This window comes from Balaenoptera musculus, chromosome 8 (assembly GCF_009873245.2).
Source record: "Balaenoptera musculus isolate JJ_BM4_2016_0621 chromosome 8, mBalMus1.pri.v3, whole genome shotgun sequence".
Classification (NCBI taxonomy): Eukaryota; Metazoa; Chordata; class Mammalia; order Artiodactyla; family Balaenopteridae; genus Balaenoptera; species Balaenoptera musculus.
In genome coordinates, this window is record NC_045792.1 from 52,975,596 (window position 1) to 52,995,715 (window position 20,120).

The 20,120-nt window shown below is 44.2% G+C and overlaps 1 protein-coding gene across 3 annotated transcripts in view; it reads left to right on the forward strand.

Annotated features, from left to right (window-relative positions):
- Positions 1-20,120, forward strand: part of GAB2 (GRB2 associated binding protein 2) — a 175,256-nt gene that overhangs the window by 151,477 nt on the left and 3,659 nt on the right. For all 3 annotated transcript variants that reach the window (XM_036859539.1, XM_036859541.1, XM_036859542.1), the window contains exons 4-9: positions 13,054-13,646; positions 14,449-14,543; positions 15,655-15,919; positions 17,246-17,336; positions 17,621-17,723; positions 19,310-19,435. In XM_036859539.1, coding sequence (XP_036715434.1) covers positions 13,054-13,646; positions 14,449-14,543; positions 15,655-15,919; positions 17,246-17,336; positions 17,621-17,723; positions 19,310-19,435 — 1,273 coding nt within the window. The remainder of the gene's footprint in view (positions 1-13,053; positions 13,647-14,448; positions 14,544-15,654; positions 15,920-17,245; positions 17,337-17,620; positions 17,724-19,309; positions 19,436-20,120) is intronic.

Below are 20,120 nucleotides of genomic sequence, written 5' to 3' on the forward strand. Positions count from 1 at the left end.
CTGTGCTCCGCAACAAGAGAGGCTGCGATAATGAGAGGCCCGCGCACCGCGATGAAGAGTGGCCCCCACTTGCCGCAACTGGAGAAAGCCCTCGCACAGAAACGAAGACCCAACACAGCCATAAATAAATAAATAAATAAATAAACCCAAAAAGTTAAACAAAACAAAACAAGGGACCAAAAACACAACAAAAAAAAGGGACCCACGTTTAGCGAGATTGAATTTACATGGCTTTTCCTATGAAGGAAATTTCTATAACATATCATCCCAAATATTCAGTATACAATGAGAAATTGCTGGACATCTGAAGAAACTGTAAAAGTTGACCTATAGTCCTAGAGAACTCAGGTCATAGAAACAAGTTAAAATCAACCCAGTTTTTGGAGCTAGCCTACAAAGACTTTAAAATAGTTGTGTTACTTGCTTTAATCTATGGTGAGAAGAGGGGGTGGATAATGAGTAAAGAGATGGTGAAATTTAGGAAAGAGATAGAAACTTTGAAAAAGAACTTAGGAGTTCCAGTTCTGCTATGGTGGCAGAAGCCACCACAGGCTTCTATCCCTCCCACTAATTACAGATAAAAACTCTGGACAAAATATAATTACCCAAAGACTCTGTAAAGTAAAAGAAAGGAAGCAGATTATGGAGGGGAGCAAAACTTGGAGATGTGAGTACACAGGTAAATTTTCTGTCTCTGGTGGATTTGTCCTGAGAGTGGGCTCCATCACGAAGCAGCACAGTGGGGCACACTGCTGAAACTCTAATAGAAACCTCATCTTTCTGGTTAGAGGAACCAGAAAATGAGCCCTTTGGGGACTGGAAAGGAGTGGAGTATCCCAGTGTGGAGGGAGCTAGTGAAGGGATTTCCTAATTCTGGGTATAAACCCACACAAGTCTCAGGCTCACCTTGAGCTACCCATGTGTGGGACAGACTCAAATCAGCATAACAGGAGCTTTGTGAACTAAACTGAGATTTTCACTACCACACACAGAGGAGAAACAGAAGTTACAGGTTGAACCTGACCATATTAATTGCCTGCAAAAACAAAAACAACATTCTGCAGAGGATGATAAAAGAACCCAGAGTCTACACAACATAGTATCACAACATTCAGAATATAATCCAAAATTTCTCAGCCTACAGAGAGCCAGCAAACTTATTCTCATGGGAGAGCACAGATGCCAACCCCAATATACCAAATGTTGAAACTACTACACACAGATTTAAAAGCCCATTTTATAACAGTATTCCATATGATAAAGGAAAACACACTTGAAATTAATGGAAAGAAAAAGAAACTCTTTTCAACCCAGAAGTCTATATTCTGCAAAAGTATTCCTTCAGGAATGAAAACAAAATTAAGACAACTCTCAGATGAAAGGGAAATAAGAGAATTTCCAAGAGATCTGATTTAAAGAAATAATAAGACTAAAGCAAAGAAGTACCAGAAGGAAACTAAGATCAGGAGCGAAGAAAGAGCAGCAGAAATAGTAAATATCTGCATAATTATAAAAGACTATTTTTTCCCTCGTAGGTTTAAAATATGTATGAGTGCTGAAAGCAAATATTAAACATTATCTAGTGGGGTTTTTATCTGTTTTTATTTCTCTTCAACCTGAAGAGCTTCCTTTACCATTTCTTGCCATGTGAGTCCCTGGTAACAGATTTTCCCAGCTTTCATTTATGTGGAAATACCTTTATTTCACCTTTATTTTTTAGAGATATTTTTGCTGGGTATAAAATTCTGGAATGATGGTTTTATTTTGGCATTCTAAAGGATGCCATTCTATAGTCTTCTGACCTTCATTGTTTCTGATGAGAGGTCAGCTGTTCTTTTTATTCTTATTCTCCTGTATGTAATGTATCTTTCTTCCTCTGAATGATTTTTTTTCTCTTTTTTTAAAAAAAAATTGTGGTAAAATACACATAATGTAAAATGTACCATCTTAACCATTTTTAAGTGTACAGTTCAGTAGTATTAAGTGCTTTCACATTGTTATGCAACCAATCTCTAGAACTCTTTTCATCTCTCAAAATTTAAACTCTCCACTCTTAAACAACTCCTGATTTCACCTTCCCCCTAGCCCCTGACAACCTCCATTCTACTTATCTGTATGAATTTGACTTCTCTAGGTAACTCATTTAAGTGGAATCATACAGTAGTTGTCTTTTTATGCAGTCCTCAAGGTTCATCTGCATTGTGGCATGTGTCAGGATTTTCTTCCTTTTTAAGGCTGAATAAATATTTCATTACATGTATATTCCACATTTTGTTTATCTGTTCATCCATTGTTAGACCCTTGGGTTACTTCCACCTTTTGGCTATTGTGAATAACGCTGCTGTGAACATGGGTTTATAAATACTCTGCAGGACTCTGCTTTCAGTTATTTGAGGTATATACCCAGAAGTAGAATTGCTGGGTCATATGGTAATTCTATTGTCACTTTTTGAGGAATTGCCGTACTGTTTTCCATAGTGATTACACCATTTTACAACAGTGCACAAGGGTTCTAGTTTCTCCACCTTCTTGCCAACACTTGTTATTTTCTGGTCTCTTGATAGTAGCCATCCTAATGGGTGTGAGGTAGCATCTCATTGTAGTTTTCATTTGCATTTCCCTAATGATCAGTGATATTCAGCATCTTTTCAGGTATTTGTTGCCAATTGGTATATCATTTTTGGAGAAATGTCTACTCAGGTCCTTTGCCCATTTATTATCAGATTCTTTTGTTATTGTTGAGTTGTAAAAGTTCTTTATATATTGTGGACATTAACCCCTTATGAGATACATGATTTGCAAATATTTCCCCCATTCTAAAGACTGCCTTTTCACTCTGTTGATTGTGTCCTTTGATGCACAGAAATGGTTTTAATTTTGATGTAATCCAATTTATCTCTTTTTACTTTTGTCACCTGTGTTTTTTATTTCGTACATAAGAAATCATGGCCAAATCCAATTTCAAGAAGATTTTCCCCTGTTGTCTTCTAAGAGTTTTATTGTTTTAGCTCTTACATTTAGGTCGTTGATCCATTTTGCATTAAGTTTTGCATAAAGTTTTGCATACGGTACAAGGTAAAGATCCAACTTCATTTTTCTGCATGTGTATATCTGATTTTCCCAAAACTGTTTGTTGAAAGGACTGTACTTTGCTGTGGGAAAGATCTTTCCCATGGTCTTAGCATCTTTATTGAAAATCATTGAGGGTTTATTTCTGGGCTCTGTATTCTGTTCCCTTTGTCTATATGTCCATCTTTATGCCAGTACCACACTGCTTTAGTTACTGTAGGTTTGTAATAAGTTTTGAAATCAGAAAGTGTGAGACCTTTAACTTTTTTCTTCTTTTTCAAGATTGTTTTGGCTATTTGGGCCTCTGAGTGATTTAAGTTTTTTTTCTTTATCTTTTTTCAGCAGTTTGACTGTGATATTCCTAATGTGTGTTTTTCTTTATATTTACTATGTCTGGGGTTCACTTGCCTGTCTGATTCTGTGTGTTGATACTTTTGATCCAGTCCAGCAAAATTTCTATGTGTATTTCTTCTGCCCCATTTTGTCTTTCCTTTCCTTTGAGGCTCATATGAAACTTCAGTTACTCATATGTTAGACCACTTGAAACTTACCTACATGTCACCGATACTATTCTTTTTTTTTTTCTATCTTTTTTCCTTTCTGTGCTCAGTTTAGATAGTTTTTTTAATTTATTTTTCAATTCTAGGATTTCCCCCCACCCTTTTTTAAATAATTTTTGAAGGGTAATAGAAGTACAGTCAATGCCATATATATAAAATGTCCTCATGCCCCTTTGTAATGCGTCCTTCCTTCTACCATATTCCTCAGAAACCACTGACAGTCTTTCTGTCACTACATTAGTTTTCATTTTTTGGAATTTTACTTGAATGGAATCATAGAGTATCACTATTTTTTCTGACTTCTTTCAATCAGCATAATGCTTTTGGTATTCATTCATGTTGTTGCATGCATCATTAGTTTTTCCTGTTTATTGCTGAGTAGTAATTCAATGTATCTTTATATCACAACTTACTTATCCAGTCACATGTTGATGGGCAGTTGGGTCGTTTCCAGTTTTGGCTATTACAAATTAAGATGCATTTGTACATAAACAGTCACTAACAAATCTTGTATGGACATTTGTTTCATTTCTCTTGGGTAAATACCTAGAGAGCTAGGTCGTTTACTGGTTAATTCTGTCAAATATTCAAACAAAATAGTACAAATATTACCCAAATTCTTTTTAGGAAACATAAGAGGAAGGAATCCTTTTGCAACTCATTTTTATATAACCAACATAACTCTACTAGCAAAACCAGACAAAGATTATGAGAAAGAGAATTACAAAGCATTATTCCCTGTGATGATAGATGCAGAAATTCTTTTTTTTACAAAAAAGTATTAGAAAACAAATCCAACAAAAACAACAAAATATATATATATATTTAAAATGTGTGTGTGTATTTTAGGGATAATATATACTAGGGAATATATATGTTTGTATACATCATTAGGGATAAGACACCATGACAAAGTAATGTTCATCCCAGGAATACAAGGTTGGTTTGACATTCAAAAACCAACCAATATAATTCATCACATTAAGATAAATAAAGGAGAAAAATCATATAATCATCACCTCAATAGATGCTAAGAAAGTATTTGACAATACTTAATACCTCTTCATAAAAAATATTTCTTAGCAAACTGTGAATAGAGGAGAACTTTCTCAAACTAATAACAGACTTCAAAGGATAACCTACAGCTAATATCATACCTAATGGAGAAGTAGTAAACATATTCCCCTAATATTGGAGACAAGGAGAGAATACCTGCTCTCACCACTTCTATTCACCATTGTACTAGAAATCCTAGCCAGTTCAATAAGGGAACAAGAAAAATATAAAAGGCACAAATATCAGAAAGGAAGATGTAACACTGTCTCTATTTGCAGGTAACATGATTGTTTATATAAAAAATTCTGAAGAATATAGAAAATACTAGAATTAATAAGTGAATTTATCAAGGTCACAGGATAAAAGATTATTATACAAAAATTAATTTTTACATACTGGCCTCGAAAAATTGGGAAAATGAACTTTAAAAAATTCTCTATATAATGATACCCCCAAAATGGACTAGTTAGTAATAAATTTAACAAAAGACATGCAAGATCTCTTCACTGAAATCACTATCTAACATTGCTGAGGTAAATTAAAGACCTAAATATGGAGAGTGATAATATACTACAGTTATGAATTGGAAGACCCAATATTATTAAAATGGCAATTCTTCCCAAATTAATCTGTAGATTCAATGCAATCCAAATAGAAATCGCAACTAGCTTTTTCATAGAAATTGATAAGTCAATTCTAAAATTTACATGAAAATGCAAAATATGCCAAAATGTGAATAGCCAGAGAGAGTGGCATGGACATATATACACTACCAAATGTAAAATAGATAGCTAGTGGGAAGCAGCCGCATAGCACAGGGAGATCAGCTCGGTGCTTTGTGACCACCTAGAGGGGTGGGATAGGGAGGGTGGGAGGGAGGGAGACGCAAGAGGGAAGAGATATGGGGATGTATGGATATGTATAGCTGATTCACTTTGTTATAAAGCAGAAACTAACACACCATTGTAAAGCAATTATACTCCAATAGAGATGTTTTTAAAAATGTGAATAGCCAAAGAGATCTAAAAAAAAAAGTTAGAGGGCTTATACTACCTGATTTCAAGACTTTCTGTCAAACTACGGTTAGACAAGGCAGTGTTGTATTGATGAAAGGGTAAGCATACAAATCACTAGAACAGATTAGTGAATCTAGGGGGTAGAATGAAAAAGTATATGTATGATTTTGACAAAGGTGCCAATAGGGAAATGAAAGTCTTTTCAACAAATGGATATCCATATAAGAATTTTTTTAATTTTTATTTTATATTGGAGTATAATTGATTAACAATGTGTTAGTTTCAGGTGTACAGCAAAGTGATTCTGTTATACATATACATGTATTTATTCTTTTTCAAGTTATTTTCCCATTTTAGGTTATTACAGAATATTGATCAGAGTTTCCCTGTGTTATACAGTAGGTCCTGGTTGGTTATTTTAAATATAGAGTGTGTACCTGTCAGTCCCAAACTCCCAGTCTGTCCTTCCCCCCAACCCTTCCCCACCGGTGACCATAAGTTCATTCTCTAAGCCTGTGAGTCTGTTTCTGTTTCATAAATAAGTTCATTTGTATCATTTTTTTTTAGATTACACATATAAGCGATATCATATGATACTTTTCTTTCTCTGTCTGAGTTACTGCACTCAGCATGACAATCTCTAGGTCCATCCATGTTACTGCAAATGGCATTATTTCATTCTTTTTAATGGCTGAGTAATATTCCATTGTGTATATGCACTACATCTTCTTTATCCATTCATCTGTCAATGGACATTTAGGTTACTTCAGTGTCTTGGCTATTGTAAACAGTGCTGCAGTGAACATTGGGCTGCATGCAATATCTTTTTCGATCCATCTCCCAGAGTAATGGAAATAAAAATAAAAACCAAATGGGACCTAATTAAACTCAAAAGCTTTTGCACAGCAAAGGGAACCATAAACAAAACATATAGGAATTTTTTTAAAAACCTTTACTTCATATCACACTACTCAAAAGTTAACTCAAAAGTATCAGAGACCTAAATGTAAAGTCTAATACTGTGAAACTTACAGAAGAAAACATCTCTGATCTTGGGGTAAACAAAGATTTTTATATAGGATTTAAAAAGCAGGAATCATAAAAGAAAAAAATGATAAAGTAGTTTTTATCAAAGTTAAAACTTTTGCTCTTCAAAAGATCCCATTAAGAAAACAAAATGGCAAGTCACCAAATGTGAGAAAATATTCAAAACACATATCTGACAAAGGATTTATTTGTAGAATATATAAAGAGCTATTATTACAAGTCAGTAAGAAGACAAGCAACCAATTTTTTTTTTTAATGGGCAAAAGATTTGAACAGACTCTTCACAAAAAAAAAAAAAATAGATATAAGAATGACCAATACGCTCATGAAAAGATGCTGAAACATCAGGGAAATGCAAATTAAAACCTCGGTGAGGTTTTGCTTCATCTCCCCTGGAATGGCTAAAACAAAAAAGACTAGCAATGCCAAGTGCTGGCAAAGTATGTGGATGGGCTTTATCCATGCACTGCTTCTGACATTCACGTTACACACTAGGTACTCTGGAAAAAGGAATAATGCTTTACAGTTTACAAAGCACTTTTATGTTAGTTACCTCATTTGATCTCCAAAATAATCTTACAGGGTTACTTTTGAATAGGGACTTTGAGAGAGAACCAGCTCATTCATCTCTGCCTAGCATAGACATAGATATGCCTGATTATTGTAGTGAAATAGTATTTACTGAGGCCAATAATACCAGCCTTCTATCTATCCCCTTCTACATTTATGAGGGATCCTGATATATAGTTACAACAAATGAAACATCTTAGAGATAAAACCATGACTTTTTTATTATTACTCTTACTATACTACTAGCCACTAATATTTCTTCAAGTACCAGATAGTATGTATTCTGGTTAAAATGACTTCAGTCCTCAAACTCCAGCTCTTCCACTGAGCTAAAATAAGTAATAATTCAGAATAGTAACTATTGCCAATGGAAGGAGTTTTGAATGACACTGTCAAGACAAGCAGAATCTTTTTTGTTTTTGAAAACAAATTTGTTTCACTAGATTTATTTTTGCCCTCTAGCATTTGGGGCCTCATTCTAGATTCTAGCCAATCTCTGTCTTCTTATTTCAAGGAGGCTGTTAAACCTGTAACATGTGATGTGTTGTGGTGTGTGGTGGGTCACATTCCCTGGAAAGCCGTAATTCTGGTGAGGGTTGAGGGAAGTGAAATTTCAAGTAATGAAATTCCAGAATGAAAGCATCACTGACTCTGCAGCACTATTCTACAGAAAGATAGGGGGTAAAAAGTAAAATCAGAAATGTCAGTGGAGAACTTACCTGTGATTAATCATTTCTACGGCTCATTCTCCCAGTGGCTTTGATTGACCAAAGGCAGAATATACAGCTTTTACCTTCATTTAATTTCACATATACAGCTTTTCTCTGTAACCACAGAGAGAAGGCAGGCTCAATATTGCAGCCAGAAGAGTTTGAGATACAAAGATCACCTCACCTCTTAGAGACTGTGGGACAGAATTTTCTGAGTTTTCTTCCCTCACAGGAAGGATCCATTTGGAATGAGTCAGATACAGAAGGATGGTCCAAATGACCTCTTAGGATTGCCAGTGACAGGTACAGAACTCTAAATGGTGGCTAATTTACTTACAAGCATTCGATTATACTCTAATTTTAAAAAATAGCAGAAAAAAAAATTAAACTGGCCCTTTATTGTTATGAGGTACTTGGCATCTTGTAGAGTGGAAGGAGTGAAATTGTGGTGTAGTATGTTACATAACATGAGAAAATGTACAAATGAACAAGTGCAAAATAAAGTGGCTGGGAAAAACTAGGACAGCATTCCTAACAGCCAAGAGAGAGGTTTGGGTTGATATTAAAACCAAAGCATGTACAAGAAGTGGTGTGATAACCCCATCCACCTGGGGCTCTGGGAGCAGCTGGCAGCCAGGAATGGAAAGGAAAAGCTGCTGGGCTTGGGGGAGCATTTTCTCCCAAACTTCTCTCTGCTCCCAGGGAGCTCCCCTATACACTTGTGTTCGAGTATCTTCTGGCACCATGTCTGCCATTTATTTTGTTTTTCTCACCGGATGTGTGAGGGTAATACCTGTCTCTCAGAACTGTCAGGAGGATTAAAAGCTACATCACATGTGATGTGCCTGGCACAGTACTGTGCTCATTTTATGAGGCCTCTGTCAGCCCAGAGCCCTGGAAGAGAAACCTTTCTCCAAATCCACTGCTTCCAGGAATCTGTCCCAGAAAGCAACTCAGCACATCATGGTGGCACAGGCCTCAGTAAAGGTCTACATGAAAGCAGCAAAGGCCGCAGGACTTCTAAGTGCTCAGAATTCCCCCTCTTGATTCTTGTCCAAAGGGAGCGCCCTGTAGCCATGTGGGTTTTGGGCAGGGAGTCCAGGGACCTGGGTGCTGGAACCAGTTCTGCTACCATCCAAATGTATACCTTTGGGCAAGTTTGCTTCCCTTGTTCAACTCCTTTCACCTGATTCTTCAAGTAATGGTCAGTGCCCCTCAGCATGCATCGATATCATCTACCACATGCCAGGAACTATGCCTGGGGACAGGATATGGTGCCCTGCCTTCTAGAAGCACAGGGTCAGGTAGAAGTGGAAAGACACAGACCCAAATAAATTTCACACCAGATGAGTGTTGTGATGGAAGCAGAGTGCTGTGGGAGCAAAGGAGAAGTGGTGAGTAAAGTGACAAGGAGACTTAGAGGACCTAAAACACCATTATGAAGGAAAAAGCTTCTTTGGCACTTTGTGTAAGATTTTGATGCATCAGGGAAACATTCCAGAGAAAGGTAAATTATGCGAGCCCAGGGCTGGAGCTCAGGGAGGGTGTTTAGGGATGAGCGAGTAGTTCTGTGACTGGAGAGGAGACGCCACGACAGCGGGAGGTTGGGACATGAGCTCATGTGTTCTGAAGAGGAGGGGTTTCAATCTGCTGCTCCAGAGGGTTCAGGCCAAGCTCAGGAAAGGGCACGGCAGCACCAATGCTTTTCTTTATTTGTTTGTTTATTTATACATTCATTTGCTTGTTCATTCAACAAACATTTATTCACTATTTACTATGTGACAAGCACTGATCCCGGTGCAGATGAGAGAAATGAATAAGACACAGTTTCTTCTTTCCTCAAGGAAATCACAGTCTGATGGAGGAGATAAGTAACAATGGTACGTAACACAGATAACAATTGATGCCTGCTCCAAGAACAGAGTTGAGCAAGTGATTGCTTGTGCTGGGAGGTAGAGGATGTAAGAAACAGCTTCAGAAGATGTGCCGTTTGAGCTGAGTATGAGCTTGCCAGACTGGAGTAAGAGGCCTTCCAGACAGAACAAACAACACAACAAGGCACGGAGGCCTGACTGCCTGGGGCATACAGGAACACCTGGGCAGTTGACTGAGTAGACCCTAGAGTGGGAAGGGGAACTGGGGAGGAGAGATTGGAGAGGTGAGTTGGTGTTGGAATATGACTCGGTCCTAAAGGCATTGAGGCAGTTTTGAAAATGGTTAAGCTGGGAAATTAAGAAAGTAAATGTGAGCGGGATAAAGAGGATCAGAGAGGTCCTAGGCTGATGGTAGGGAGACGGGTTATTACCCCTTTCGTTATTGCAGAAGAAAATCAGGAGGACCCGAATTGGGGTGGATTCAATAGGACCTGATGTGATTATTGAGTGAGAAATCCTAAGGTAACTCCAGGTTTCAGCTTGAGTGGCTGGTGCCTTTCCCGAACTGGAGAGTCAGGAGGAAGATGATGAGTTCACTCTTGCATATGTTTAAGGTGACTGCAGTATACCTGCAATGCTCTCCCCACCCCTACACCACCTTAAAATCTTTCAAAGACTCCCACTTTCATCAGCCCAGGCCTGGCCCCTCCACGGTCATCTCTCAGCCCTGCCTCCTAAGGCACTTGCTCCAGCCTGAGCAGCTTGCGGTTCCTTGAACTTGCCAGATTGTGTTCTACTTCTGTGTGCCTCTAACTGGAACACCTTTTCCCTTCTCTTGCCTTTTGCCAGGCCAGTTGCCAGAGTCAGTCAGAGGTGACATCTTTGGAGAAGCCTCCCCTGACATTCTGTACCACCACCACCAGGGAGGGTTGGTATAAATCTGTCAACAGCCACTTACTCACTGGCTTGATTATAAGATTTGTACGCAAAGGGACTTCCCTGGTGGTGCAATGGTTAAGGATCCACCTGCCAATGCAGGGAACATGGGTTCGATCCCTGGTCCGGGAAGATCCCACATGCCGTGGAGTAACTAAGCCTGTGCGCCACAACTACTGAGCCTGCGCTCTAGAGCCCGCAAGCCACAACTACTTCAGACTACGTGCCTAGAGCCCATGCTCCTCAACAAGAGAAGCCACCGCAATGAGAAGCCCACGCACCGCAACAAAGAGTAGCCCCCGCTCGCTACAACTAGAGAAAAGCCCACGCACAGCAACGAAGACCCGATGCAGCCAAAAATAAATAAATAAATTTATTTTTTTAAAAAAAAGATTTGCATGCATGTCAACTCCTCTACCACTGTGCCCCCTCCCCCAGGGCAGGAGGCTTCTCTGTATCCATTGTGCCTGGCCCAGGTGGAAGGTAGGATATCAGTAAATGTTTTTCAAATGAACAAATCCAGGTAGGGCATCCACCAGCATTGGAAATTCCAAAAGACAACATGAAAGGCACCAAAGACAAACGGACAGATGTGAACAATGTGAACACCTCATGTCTACCATTGGCTCCCTGGTCCTCTGCTCCAGGCACTTCGTTATCTAAAGGCTAGATGTTCAATGATCTAGGCCATGCCTGTCGGCTTGGTTATGCGTGTGGAATGAGATAGGAAGGGAGAGAGAAGACGGAGGACCAGAGACGAGGGCCGCGGAAGGTTTGGGGACTGAAATGGAAGTCCTAGCCATCAAGGATGCAAGTTTACAAGAGAGAGAGAGCTTGGCTGCCTACACACCTGTTTCCCTTCCTCTTTCTAAGCTGATGGGCCTTATTTTCTATCACCATCTGGTGGCCACATCCACAAATAACAAGCTCCCCATGAGCTGAGAGAGCTTGTATAAGACGGAAGTTCCATGGATTGGCCTGGGTGGGTTAAGAGCTGCCCACCCCCCTTAGAGATAGCATGCAAATTTGTATGTATGCGAGACTTGCCTTATTCTGGTGAGAAGTGCCAAGAGCTTTTTATCAGCTTCTTAAAGAGGCATATAGCCTCCAAAAAGCTGAGAATCACCACTAAATGATTGTTCTAGAATAGCGATTCCTTTATTTCCCCCAAATGGAATCCTTTGAAGAATCACACTGTACGAGAGAGAAAAGCAGACCTGAATCTCTACTTGCTCAGAACATCACCTTCTAATTTCCTAAGGCACCTACGCAGAACACAGAATCCAATTTGGAAAACATGCTAATACAGCCAAAGGGTTGTGGAGTTTCAGAACCAGATGGACCCTTAAGAGCTATTGAGACACACCAGGTCCTGCCTTGGGGAAGGAGCCTTGGTGAAGCCCACAGAGCATATCAGTGGCGGGAATGGAACCTGCACAAATCCCTTCGCGACCCCCCCCCCCCAGATCATTTTACTTTTTTAATCTTATTTCCCCAAAACATGAATTTTTAAAAAGTAATACTCAAAACCTTTTCTGTCCTGAATATAGTTCCCAAACAGGAAAACATTTTTCCTGTAGAATTTTAGTCTTCTGGAAACAGATATTTTCCCCTCTAAATGCCTCTCAATGAACCATAATATATGATGGAAAATAAATCTATGGCTTACATTTGAATAGTTCTGTATAACTTAGAACAATACATTAGCTGACTTGTTTTACAGTGGGAAAACTGAGACTCAGATAAAATGACTTGCTATTTTCTGATACCAACTTAAGGGTTCTTTGCGCTATCTCACAGCCTTTGTATACAAATGCGTATATTTTGTGGCACTTAAAACAGTAAACAAGTGTGTGGTATAACTAGCTTGTTGATATATATTTGGGGAGGTAAGGCCAACCTCTGCTAATCACAGCCATTTGGGAGTAGGGGAAGGGATAAAGGCTAACACTGAACATATACTTACTAGATACACTAGAGTCCAATTTCTAAGCAACCTTCAAAGCATGATTTTAATCACCATTTTTGCAGACGCATTTACTAAAGCTCAGAGAGAAAACGTGCCTTGCCCAGATAGCCCTCAGGCCTGCCAGCCTCCTCAACCTGTGTGTTCCACACCACCTAGCTGCACAGGGCTTGAACAGGCCTGCTTGCCTCGCTGGTGGGCAGCCCTGGCCTCCTCTAACCCCTGCACCCCCTTCTTTCTGTCTATTAGGAGCGCCAGCTTCTCTCAGGGCACCAGGGCCTCGTTTCTCATGAGGAGCGACACGGCCGTGCAAAAACTTGCCCAGGGCAACGGACACTGTGTCAACGGGGTCAGTGGTCAAGTCCATGGCTTCTATAGCCTCCCCAAGCCAAGCAGGCACAATACAGAATTCAGAGACAGTACCTACGACCTCCCCCGGAGCCTGGCCTCCCATGGCCGCACCAAGGGCAGCCTCACAGGCTCTGAGACGGATAACGAGGACGTGTACACCTTCAAGATGCCCAGCAACACCCTGTGCCGTGAGTTTGGGGACCTCCTGGTGGATAATATGGATGTTCCGGCCACCCCGCTCTCAGCCTACCAGATCCCTAGGACGTTCACACTGGACAAGAACCACAACACCATGGCAGTGGCCGCTCCTGGGGACTCGGCCGTAGCCCCCCCGCCCCGGCCCCCCAAGCCAAGTCAGGCAGAAACACCTCGATGGGGCAACCCTCAGCAGAGGCCTCCAGTCGGTGACAGCAGCAGATCGGCCTCTGCCGCTGCGACCATCCCCAGGCGCAATACCCTCCCAGCCATGGACAACAGCCGACTTCACCGAGGTCAGTGTGAGCCCTTGCTGAGGCCGGGGGGAAGGGCGGTAGCACAGGGCTTCTCAGTAGTGTGCTGGTTCTTGGTCATCCATGCCAAGGAGACTTAAGTCCCACCCAGGTCACTGATACTCACAGGTTTAGGCATCTTCTACCCAGACCTTTCCTAGTTTGTCCTCCAGCCCTGCAGGCTATTAGTGGACACCACAATGGCAAGAGTTTAGCAGACCCTGCCTGAGAGAAGTTACTGTTCTACTAAGGAGGTAGAAGAATCTTGGTTAACCACAGTACAGCATATTATGGGTTTAGAGGTCCAAATCACAGTCTTTTATTCATTTATAAATCAAACCAAAGATTTCAAAAATAAATTTAGAAGACTAGTCCAAACTGGAGCCAAACCTATGTGGACCAACAGACTATTAAAATCAGATCTACAAAATATTTTCTAAGCCACATTTGAATCTCTGATTAAAGTCTGAACGTCTGTCTGAAGTATTAAATTCTGTTGTTGCTGATTTCCCACTGAGAGTATTCCAACTCTGCATATAACCTCCTCTGTTTGATGAAAAGGTAGAATAATATTAATTCCTTTTATTTTGCGTCTTGTTAACACTGGAGCTACATCCAGAAGCCTGGGAGGAATCTGTGAGCTGAGGAGTGATGTGATAGAAGCAATACCTTATCGTTAGGGGTTGAGAGCAGTATCTTCAGAGTATCAGTGAGACTCTGAGCCACACTGGCGAGGGTGTGGGGAAGTGTCAGCGCAGGGGTTGACTCTAGTGAGCGCACATGGATCTTCCTTCCTCTGTCGTAGCTTCCTCCTGCGAGTCCTACGACTACCCCCAACGTGGTGGAGACAATGCGGGCCGGTCCACCGAGTCCATGAGTGATGCAGTCAGCGCTTTTCTGGTGAGTGGGGTTTAGCCAGGGGTCCTTAAGTCAGCTCGGGTGGATTAAAGGTCACACGCCTGGAACTAAAAACACAGCCCAAAAGCGTGATGGCACCTCCCTCTTAGCAGCCTGCCTGGCTTCTTGTCTCAGTTCGGAACCCTGGGTTGAGTTTTTGGAAAGTAAGATGCAGGTGTCCTGATCTGGAAGAAATGTGTGTACTTAACGTGCACTAGCCGATAAGGCTCGTCACTGTGGGTAAGCAGGAAGGGTCCAGAATGTAGAGGACCCAGGCGCTGGGATGGGGGCCCTAAGGCAGCATCCCTACCGTGAGGTCTCACCTGGGGGAGGAGACTCCAGGCAGGGGTGGTGCTCAGAGTCAGGCTCAGTGGCAGAATTATGGTTTGAGTGCAGGATCCCAGGCTGCCCTGAGGAGGGGGCTGACGACAGTTCTCCAAGGTGTCAGGCCCAGCTAAGCTGACCAGGGCCTGGCTTCAGGCCCACTGGAAAGACTGTGAAATCAGGTAACTGAAGCAAAAGCAGCTTAGCTGTATGTCTGGAAAGACAAGGCAGGAGTTAAAGGAAGGCTGTGGCCAGGGTGGCCGCATTGTGCAGCCCTGTGGCAGCTCTGACTGCAGCCTGGCGGCCACACTGAAAGCTGGGCTGGGGAAGCACACCTGAGCCAGGCCTCACCTGCCAGGACCGAGGCTTCTCTTGGGCTCCTTGCCCTGCCCGTGGCAGGTGCTGACCTGCCAGTGATGAGTCCGGACTTGAGGAAGAGGGAGGGTCCTGAACCAGAGCTCTGCTTGGTCAGGCATTCAGAATGCCTCGTGGATATTTTATACTAAAGATCTATCACAAGTTATAAGTAAGCTCCAAGGGATCATGGAAGCTAGAAGAGACCCACAGACCTCATTTCTTCCTGTCTCCTCCTCTGCCTTCTTATTTGTTTTACCCAGGGTCAGACCTCATTTCTTCCTGTCTCCTCCTCTGCTTGCTTATTTGTTTGTCCCAGGGTCTGCCTTATAGCTTCACAGTACACCCAACTCAGTCTTTTCTTGCCTTGTGTACAAATTCTCACCCCTTCTTGTTTCCTGTCACTAGTAACAGCAGTATTTCTTTTCACTCCTAGCCAGGGAAAACAGTTGTGGGCCGATCGGATAGCACCAATTCCGAAGACAACTACGTGCCCATGAATCCAGGCTCCTCCACCCTACTGGCTTTGGAGCGAGCAGGTGATAATTCCCAGAGTGTCTACATCCCCATGAGCCCAGGGCCCCATCACTTTGACCCGCTTGGCTACCCCACCTCCGCCCTTCCTATGCACCGAGGCTCCAGCCGAGGGAGTGAGATCCAGCCACCCCCTGTCAACCGCAACCTCAAACCTGACCGGAAAGGTAAGTCCACTGTTTCCTCGTTCCATCTCTGGGCAATGTTCAGGGACTGTTTGCATTCATTTAGGGATCAGGTGGATCCTAAACTTTTCTTGCAAGGAAGTGACAGCCTCTGGGACCTGAACCAACCCAAACACACACACACACACACACACACCAAATTCATCCCAGTGGTCTGGCACCCTAGGGACTGGCTCTTGAGGAGCCTTGATGAGCAGAAAGAGTGCAGGAATCAGAAGGACAGGATGGATTGAGGTGCCCGCTCTGCCACCTGCTAACATGTGATTATAAACAAATCATTCTATGTCTCTGACCCTTATTTCTCATCTGTGAAATGGGAAGTGTAAAGCGTACCTCCCAGAGACATTGAAGGACATAGATAATATATCTAAAAGTGCTTCATAATGCATGAGATGTAATTCAAGGATGAGGTATTTGTGTTAGCTCTGGGGCTGGGCAAGGTAGAACTGACAGAGCAGTCCATGAAAAGATACACTATGCTATAATAGAAAGGATTGAGCTTTCAAACCAGGTAGATGTGGGTTGGAATCCTTACCCAGCACTTCCTAGGTGTGTGACTTCGAGTAGACCATGTAAATTCTCTGAGCCTCAGTTTTCTTATCTGTGAAGTGGGGATAGTCATGCCTGCCTTCCGGGTTTGGTTAGAAGGAAAGCATCTAGGACATTGACTCTAGTGCATGGCAGGTGTTCAGTAAAGTTAGCTCTGTGCCCTCTGCATTTAGAGCAGGAAGAAGTGCTGCAGTTCAAGTGTCAGGTCTGCCTCGACCTCATTCTGCAGGCTTGGATCAGTGGCAGGGATTCAAAGGGAGAAGTAGAGTCACTGGGCAGACATAAGCCCCCTTTGGGCTGGCCAACAGAGAATGCAGACCTCAGCATTTGGATTGAAGCCTTTGGGACCTTGTGACGTTCACCTTCCTCCACTGAAGGCTCCACGGTCCTGGTGGGCAGGGGGCAGTCATGGTGGCCTTCTCTATGATGTTTCAAATGTCATCTCTTGTTTTCATATGCAGTCACAAATCCAGGGAAAACAGTCTGTTGTCACACCCTGTGTCCCCACTTTAGGTTCTGAAAGTATGATTACCGTAGGTACGGTGTGAAGAATACAAAATTTGGAATCTGAAGACATGACTTCAGGGCCTGTCAACATGGGCAGAGATTGTGTAACCTTGCTGAGAGCTTCAGTCTCCCCCTGAACAACTGGGATGAATAGGAATGATTCATAAATGCACTTGTGTGTCACGTGTAAGTGTTTGTATGTGTGGCATTATCATCATTGGCTGATGACTCGACTTTTTGTTCCTGCCGCAGCAAAGCCAACACCACTTGACCTGAGAAACAATACCGTCATCGATGAGCTCCCCTTCAAGTCACCCATCACCAAGTCTTGGTCCAGGGCCATGTAAGTGTCTGTTTTTGGACACGGGAACTTGGAACAGGGCCATCAGGTTGGTGAATGGAATGGGTCACTAGGTTGTGTGCCAGGAAAGCTGCATGCTGCTGCTGATGGCTGTTGGTAGCTCAGGGCTTGGTTTTCTTCTTCTGTGAAGGGAGAAAAATTGTCCCCGCTCTGTTATCAGATCTTAGTCTGATAATGGAGGGCAGAGGTCTGTGGGGGTGTGAGGGCCAGGGCCCAGCGGGAGGCTGGATGTGCCCCAGGGTTTACTCCCTGTCTTCTCGCCACAGCCACTCCTTCAACCCGGGGTCCTCCCAGTACTGCCGCCCCATCTCCACACAGAGCATCACCAGCACGGACTCGGGGGACAGCGAAGAGAACTACGTCCCTATGGTGAGTCCTCTGGGGTCCCCTGGAACCCACCTCTCACTTCCCCACTTCCCAGCTTGCTAATTCACCCCGACCTCAGGGCACCCACATTATTCGTGATTTAGTTTGCTGCTGCAAATCCGTCTTGAGCACATACGTGTCGAGCACTGTGGGGTCATCGTCAGAGGCAAGGAAGACGTGGTCCCTGCCCTCAAGGAGGCTGCTCTCTTAAGGGGCAGAGGAGGCCTGCCTCTCTCACGACTGTAACACAGGTGGCACGGTCGGTGTCCCTGGAGAGGCGGTGCCGCAGGGACGCACCCGCAGGATGGGCGATCACACCGGACTAGGGAAAGGGGAGGCGCCGCGGTGGAGGTGGCCGTGCAGACAGGAACACGGAGAATGATGGTCATTAACTCTGGGTGAAGGTGGAGTGGGCAGGCGGGGAGGTTAAACTGGAGTCAGATCATGAAGGACCCCAAATGCTGTCTTGGGAAGTCTGCACTTGTCCTGGGGCAGGAGGGAGCCCCAGAAGAGTTAGCAGGCCAAGTGGTTAGATGGTGTTTCAGAATAGTCATCAGGGGCCTGTAGAGAAGAACTAGGGCGGCCTTCATAATTAACTTCCTTGGTCTATCCTGTTAAAATCTTTCAAAACTAAAAGATCTCTTCATTTCCTTATCCCGTTGTTGCCATGACCATGAGGAGGTATGGGAGTGTAAGTGTCTATTGAGTGTGTGTTACCCCACTTAGCGGTGGGGAAACACACGTGTGCATGACTCAGTGTGGTGAAGGCCCTCACAGAGGGAATAAACGCAGGGTTCTGCCCCCTGAGATTCCCAGTGCAAAGGGAGTAGCTGCCCAGCACCTGGTAGTTGCTGCATAAATAGAACAAATCTACCAATCAATAAAGCAGCCAAAAAAAGCAGAGCATAGGACTATTTATTGCATTTCTCATTAGAAGGCATCTTCAGGAAAGTGCCAGACAAGTTGGTCTTGATGTCTGGATGAGACGGGACCGTGGAGCGTGTCCTCTGAGAGCTGCTGAGAGACTGGGGCTTTGTGCCGCCTGGGGACGAGGCCCCTCCGTTGAGACCCCTGAGGCGCTGGGGCTGGAGGGACAGGCTGCTGGGTGTGACGACCCCACTCCGGGCCGTGGGTGGGAGCCCCAGAGAAGCAGATCTGGTGCAACAGAAACCTTTCCAGGGTCCAGTGCGTGAAGGACACGTGCTCCCTTCTTGGGGCCAGCAAGCGGGGGCTGGTCTGTCAGGGAGATCGCAGGTGAGACGCGGCCTGATGCCCTGGAAGGAGGCAGCGTGGCACAGCGGGGTAGTCATCCCTGCTCGCCGGCTGTGCAGCCATGGGCAAGTTCCTTTACTTCTCTGAACCAGAGTTTTATCTTTGTTTTAAAAAATGAGAACAGTAATAATACCTACATCACAGGATTGTTGTGAGGGTTTAGACAAGAACGTGAGAAGTCCCCGGCGCAGTGCAGGGTACAGAGTCGGCACTCACTGAGCTAGCTAGTTGCTCTTACTCCCAGAGGTGTTTTTTTCCCGGTGGTGGGTTAATCTGTTTCCTAAACTAACTAACGGTTTTTCCCTCCTTTGTGACAGCAAAACCCAGTGTCTGCATCTCCCATCCCCAGTGGCACCAACAGTCCGGCCCCTAAGAAGAGCACTGGCAGCGTGGATTATCTGGCCCTGGACTTCCAGCCAAGCTCCCCAAGCCCCCACCGCAAGGTGCCTGGGGCGGGTGGGCGGGTGGGTGGGCGTCAGTCCGGGCTTTGGAGGCCCTGGGGGAGGGGTGCCTTCAGCGCTGGCCAGCGACCCTCTGCTCCTGCGACTGGGCCGTGCTGTAGTCTGGGTCTCCGGGGGCTCACGTGCCCTCACTCTCAGCACACAGGTACCCTGAGCCCGTAGGACCGCATCCGTCAGCCCACCCCCCCCTTGTCGTGCAGATGGGCAAACGAATGCACACGGGAGACACGAGCTGCTCGAGGTCACGTGTGATCCACGACAGAGCCGAGACTCGGGGATCCTGTGTCCTGGTCCTGAGTTCTTCTTTGAGAACTCGCTGTGCAGGGGCAGCCTGCAGAAGGGCTTCCGGGCCTGGGAAAGGCCCCCTCAGGAAGCACACTTAGCTGCCCAGTCCAGACAGCAGCCCCGGCACAGCGTCCCACACAGGGCGGCTGTGCGTGCTCACCGCGAGCCACACACAAAGCCTTGTGGCTGGTGCTTGTTGGCACCTGGCACAGTCCTTCCCCTGGACAAGTGGCCACAGGGAGGTGGGTGGAGGCGCAGGTGAAAGCCTGGAGCCATCCATCAGGCCAAGGAAGGGCCTGGGTCCCCCCAGGAGCTGGGACATCAGGACGGCAGGCAGGGGCTGTTGCACCAAACAGGAGGGATGGTGCAGTTTGGAGTTCAG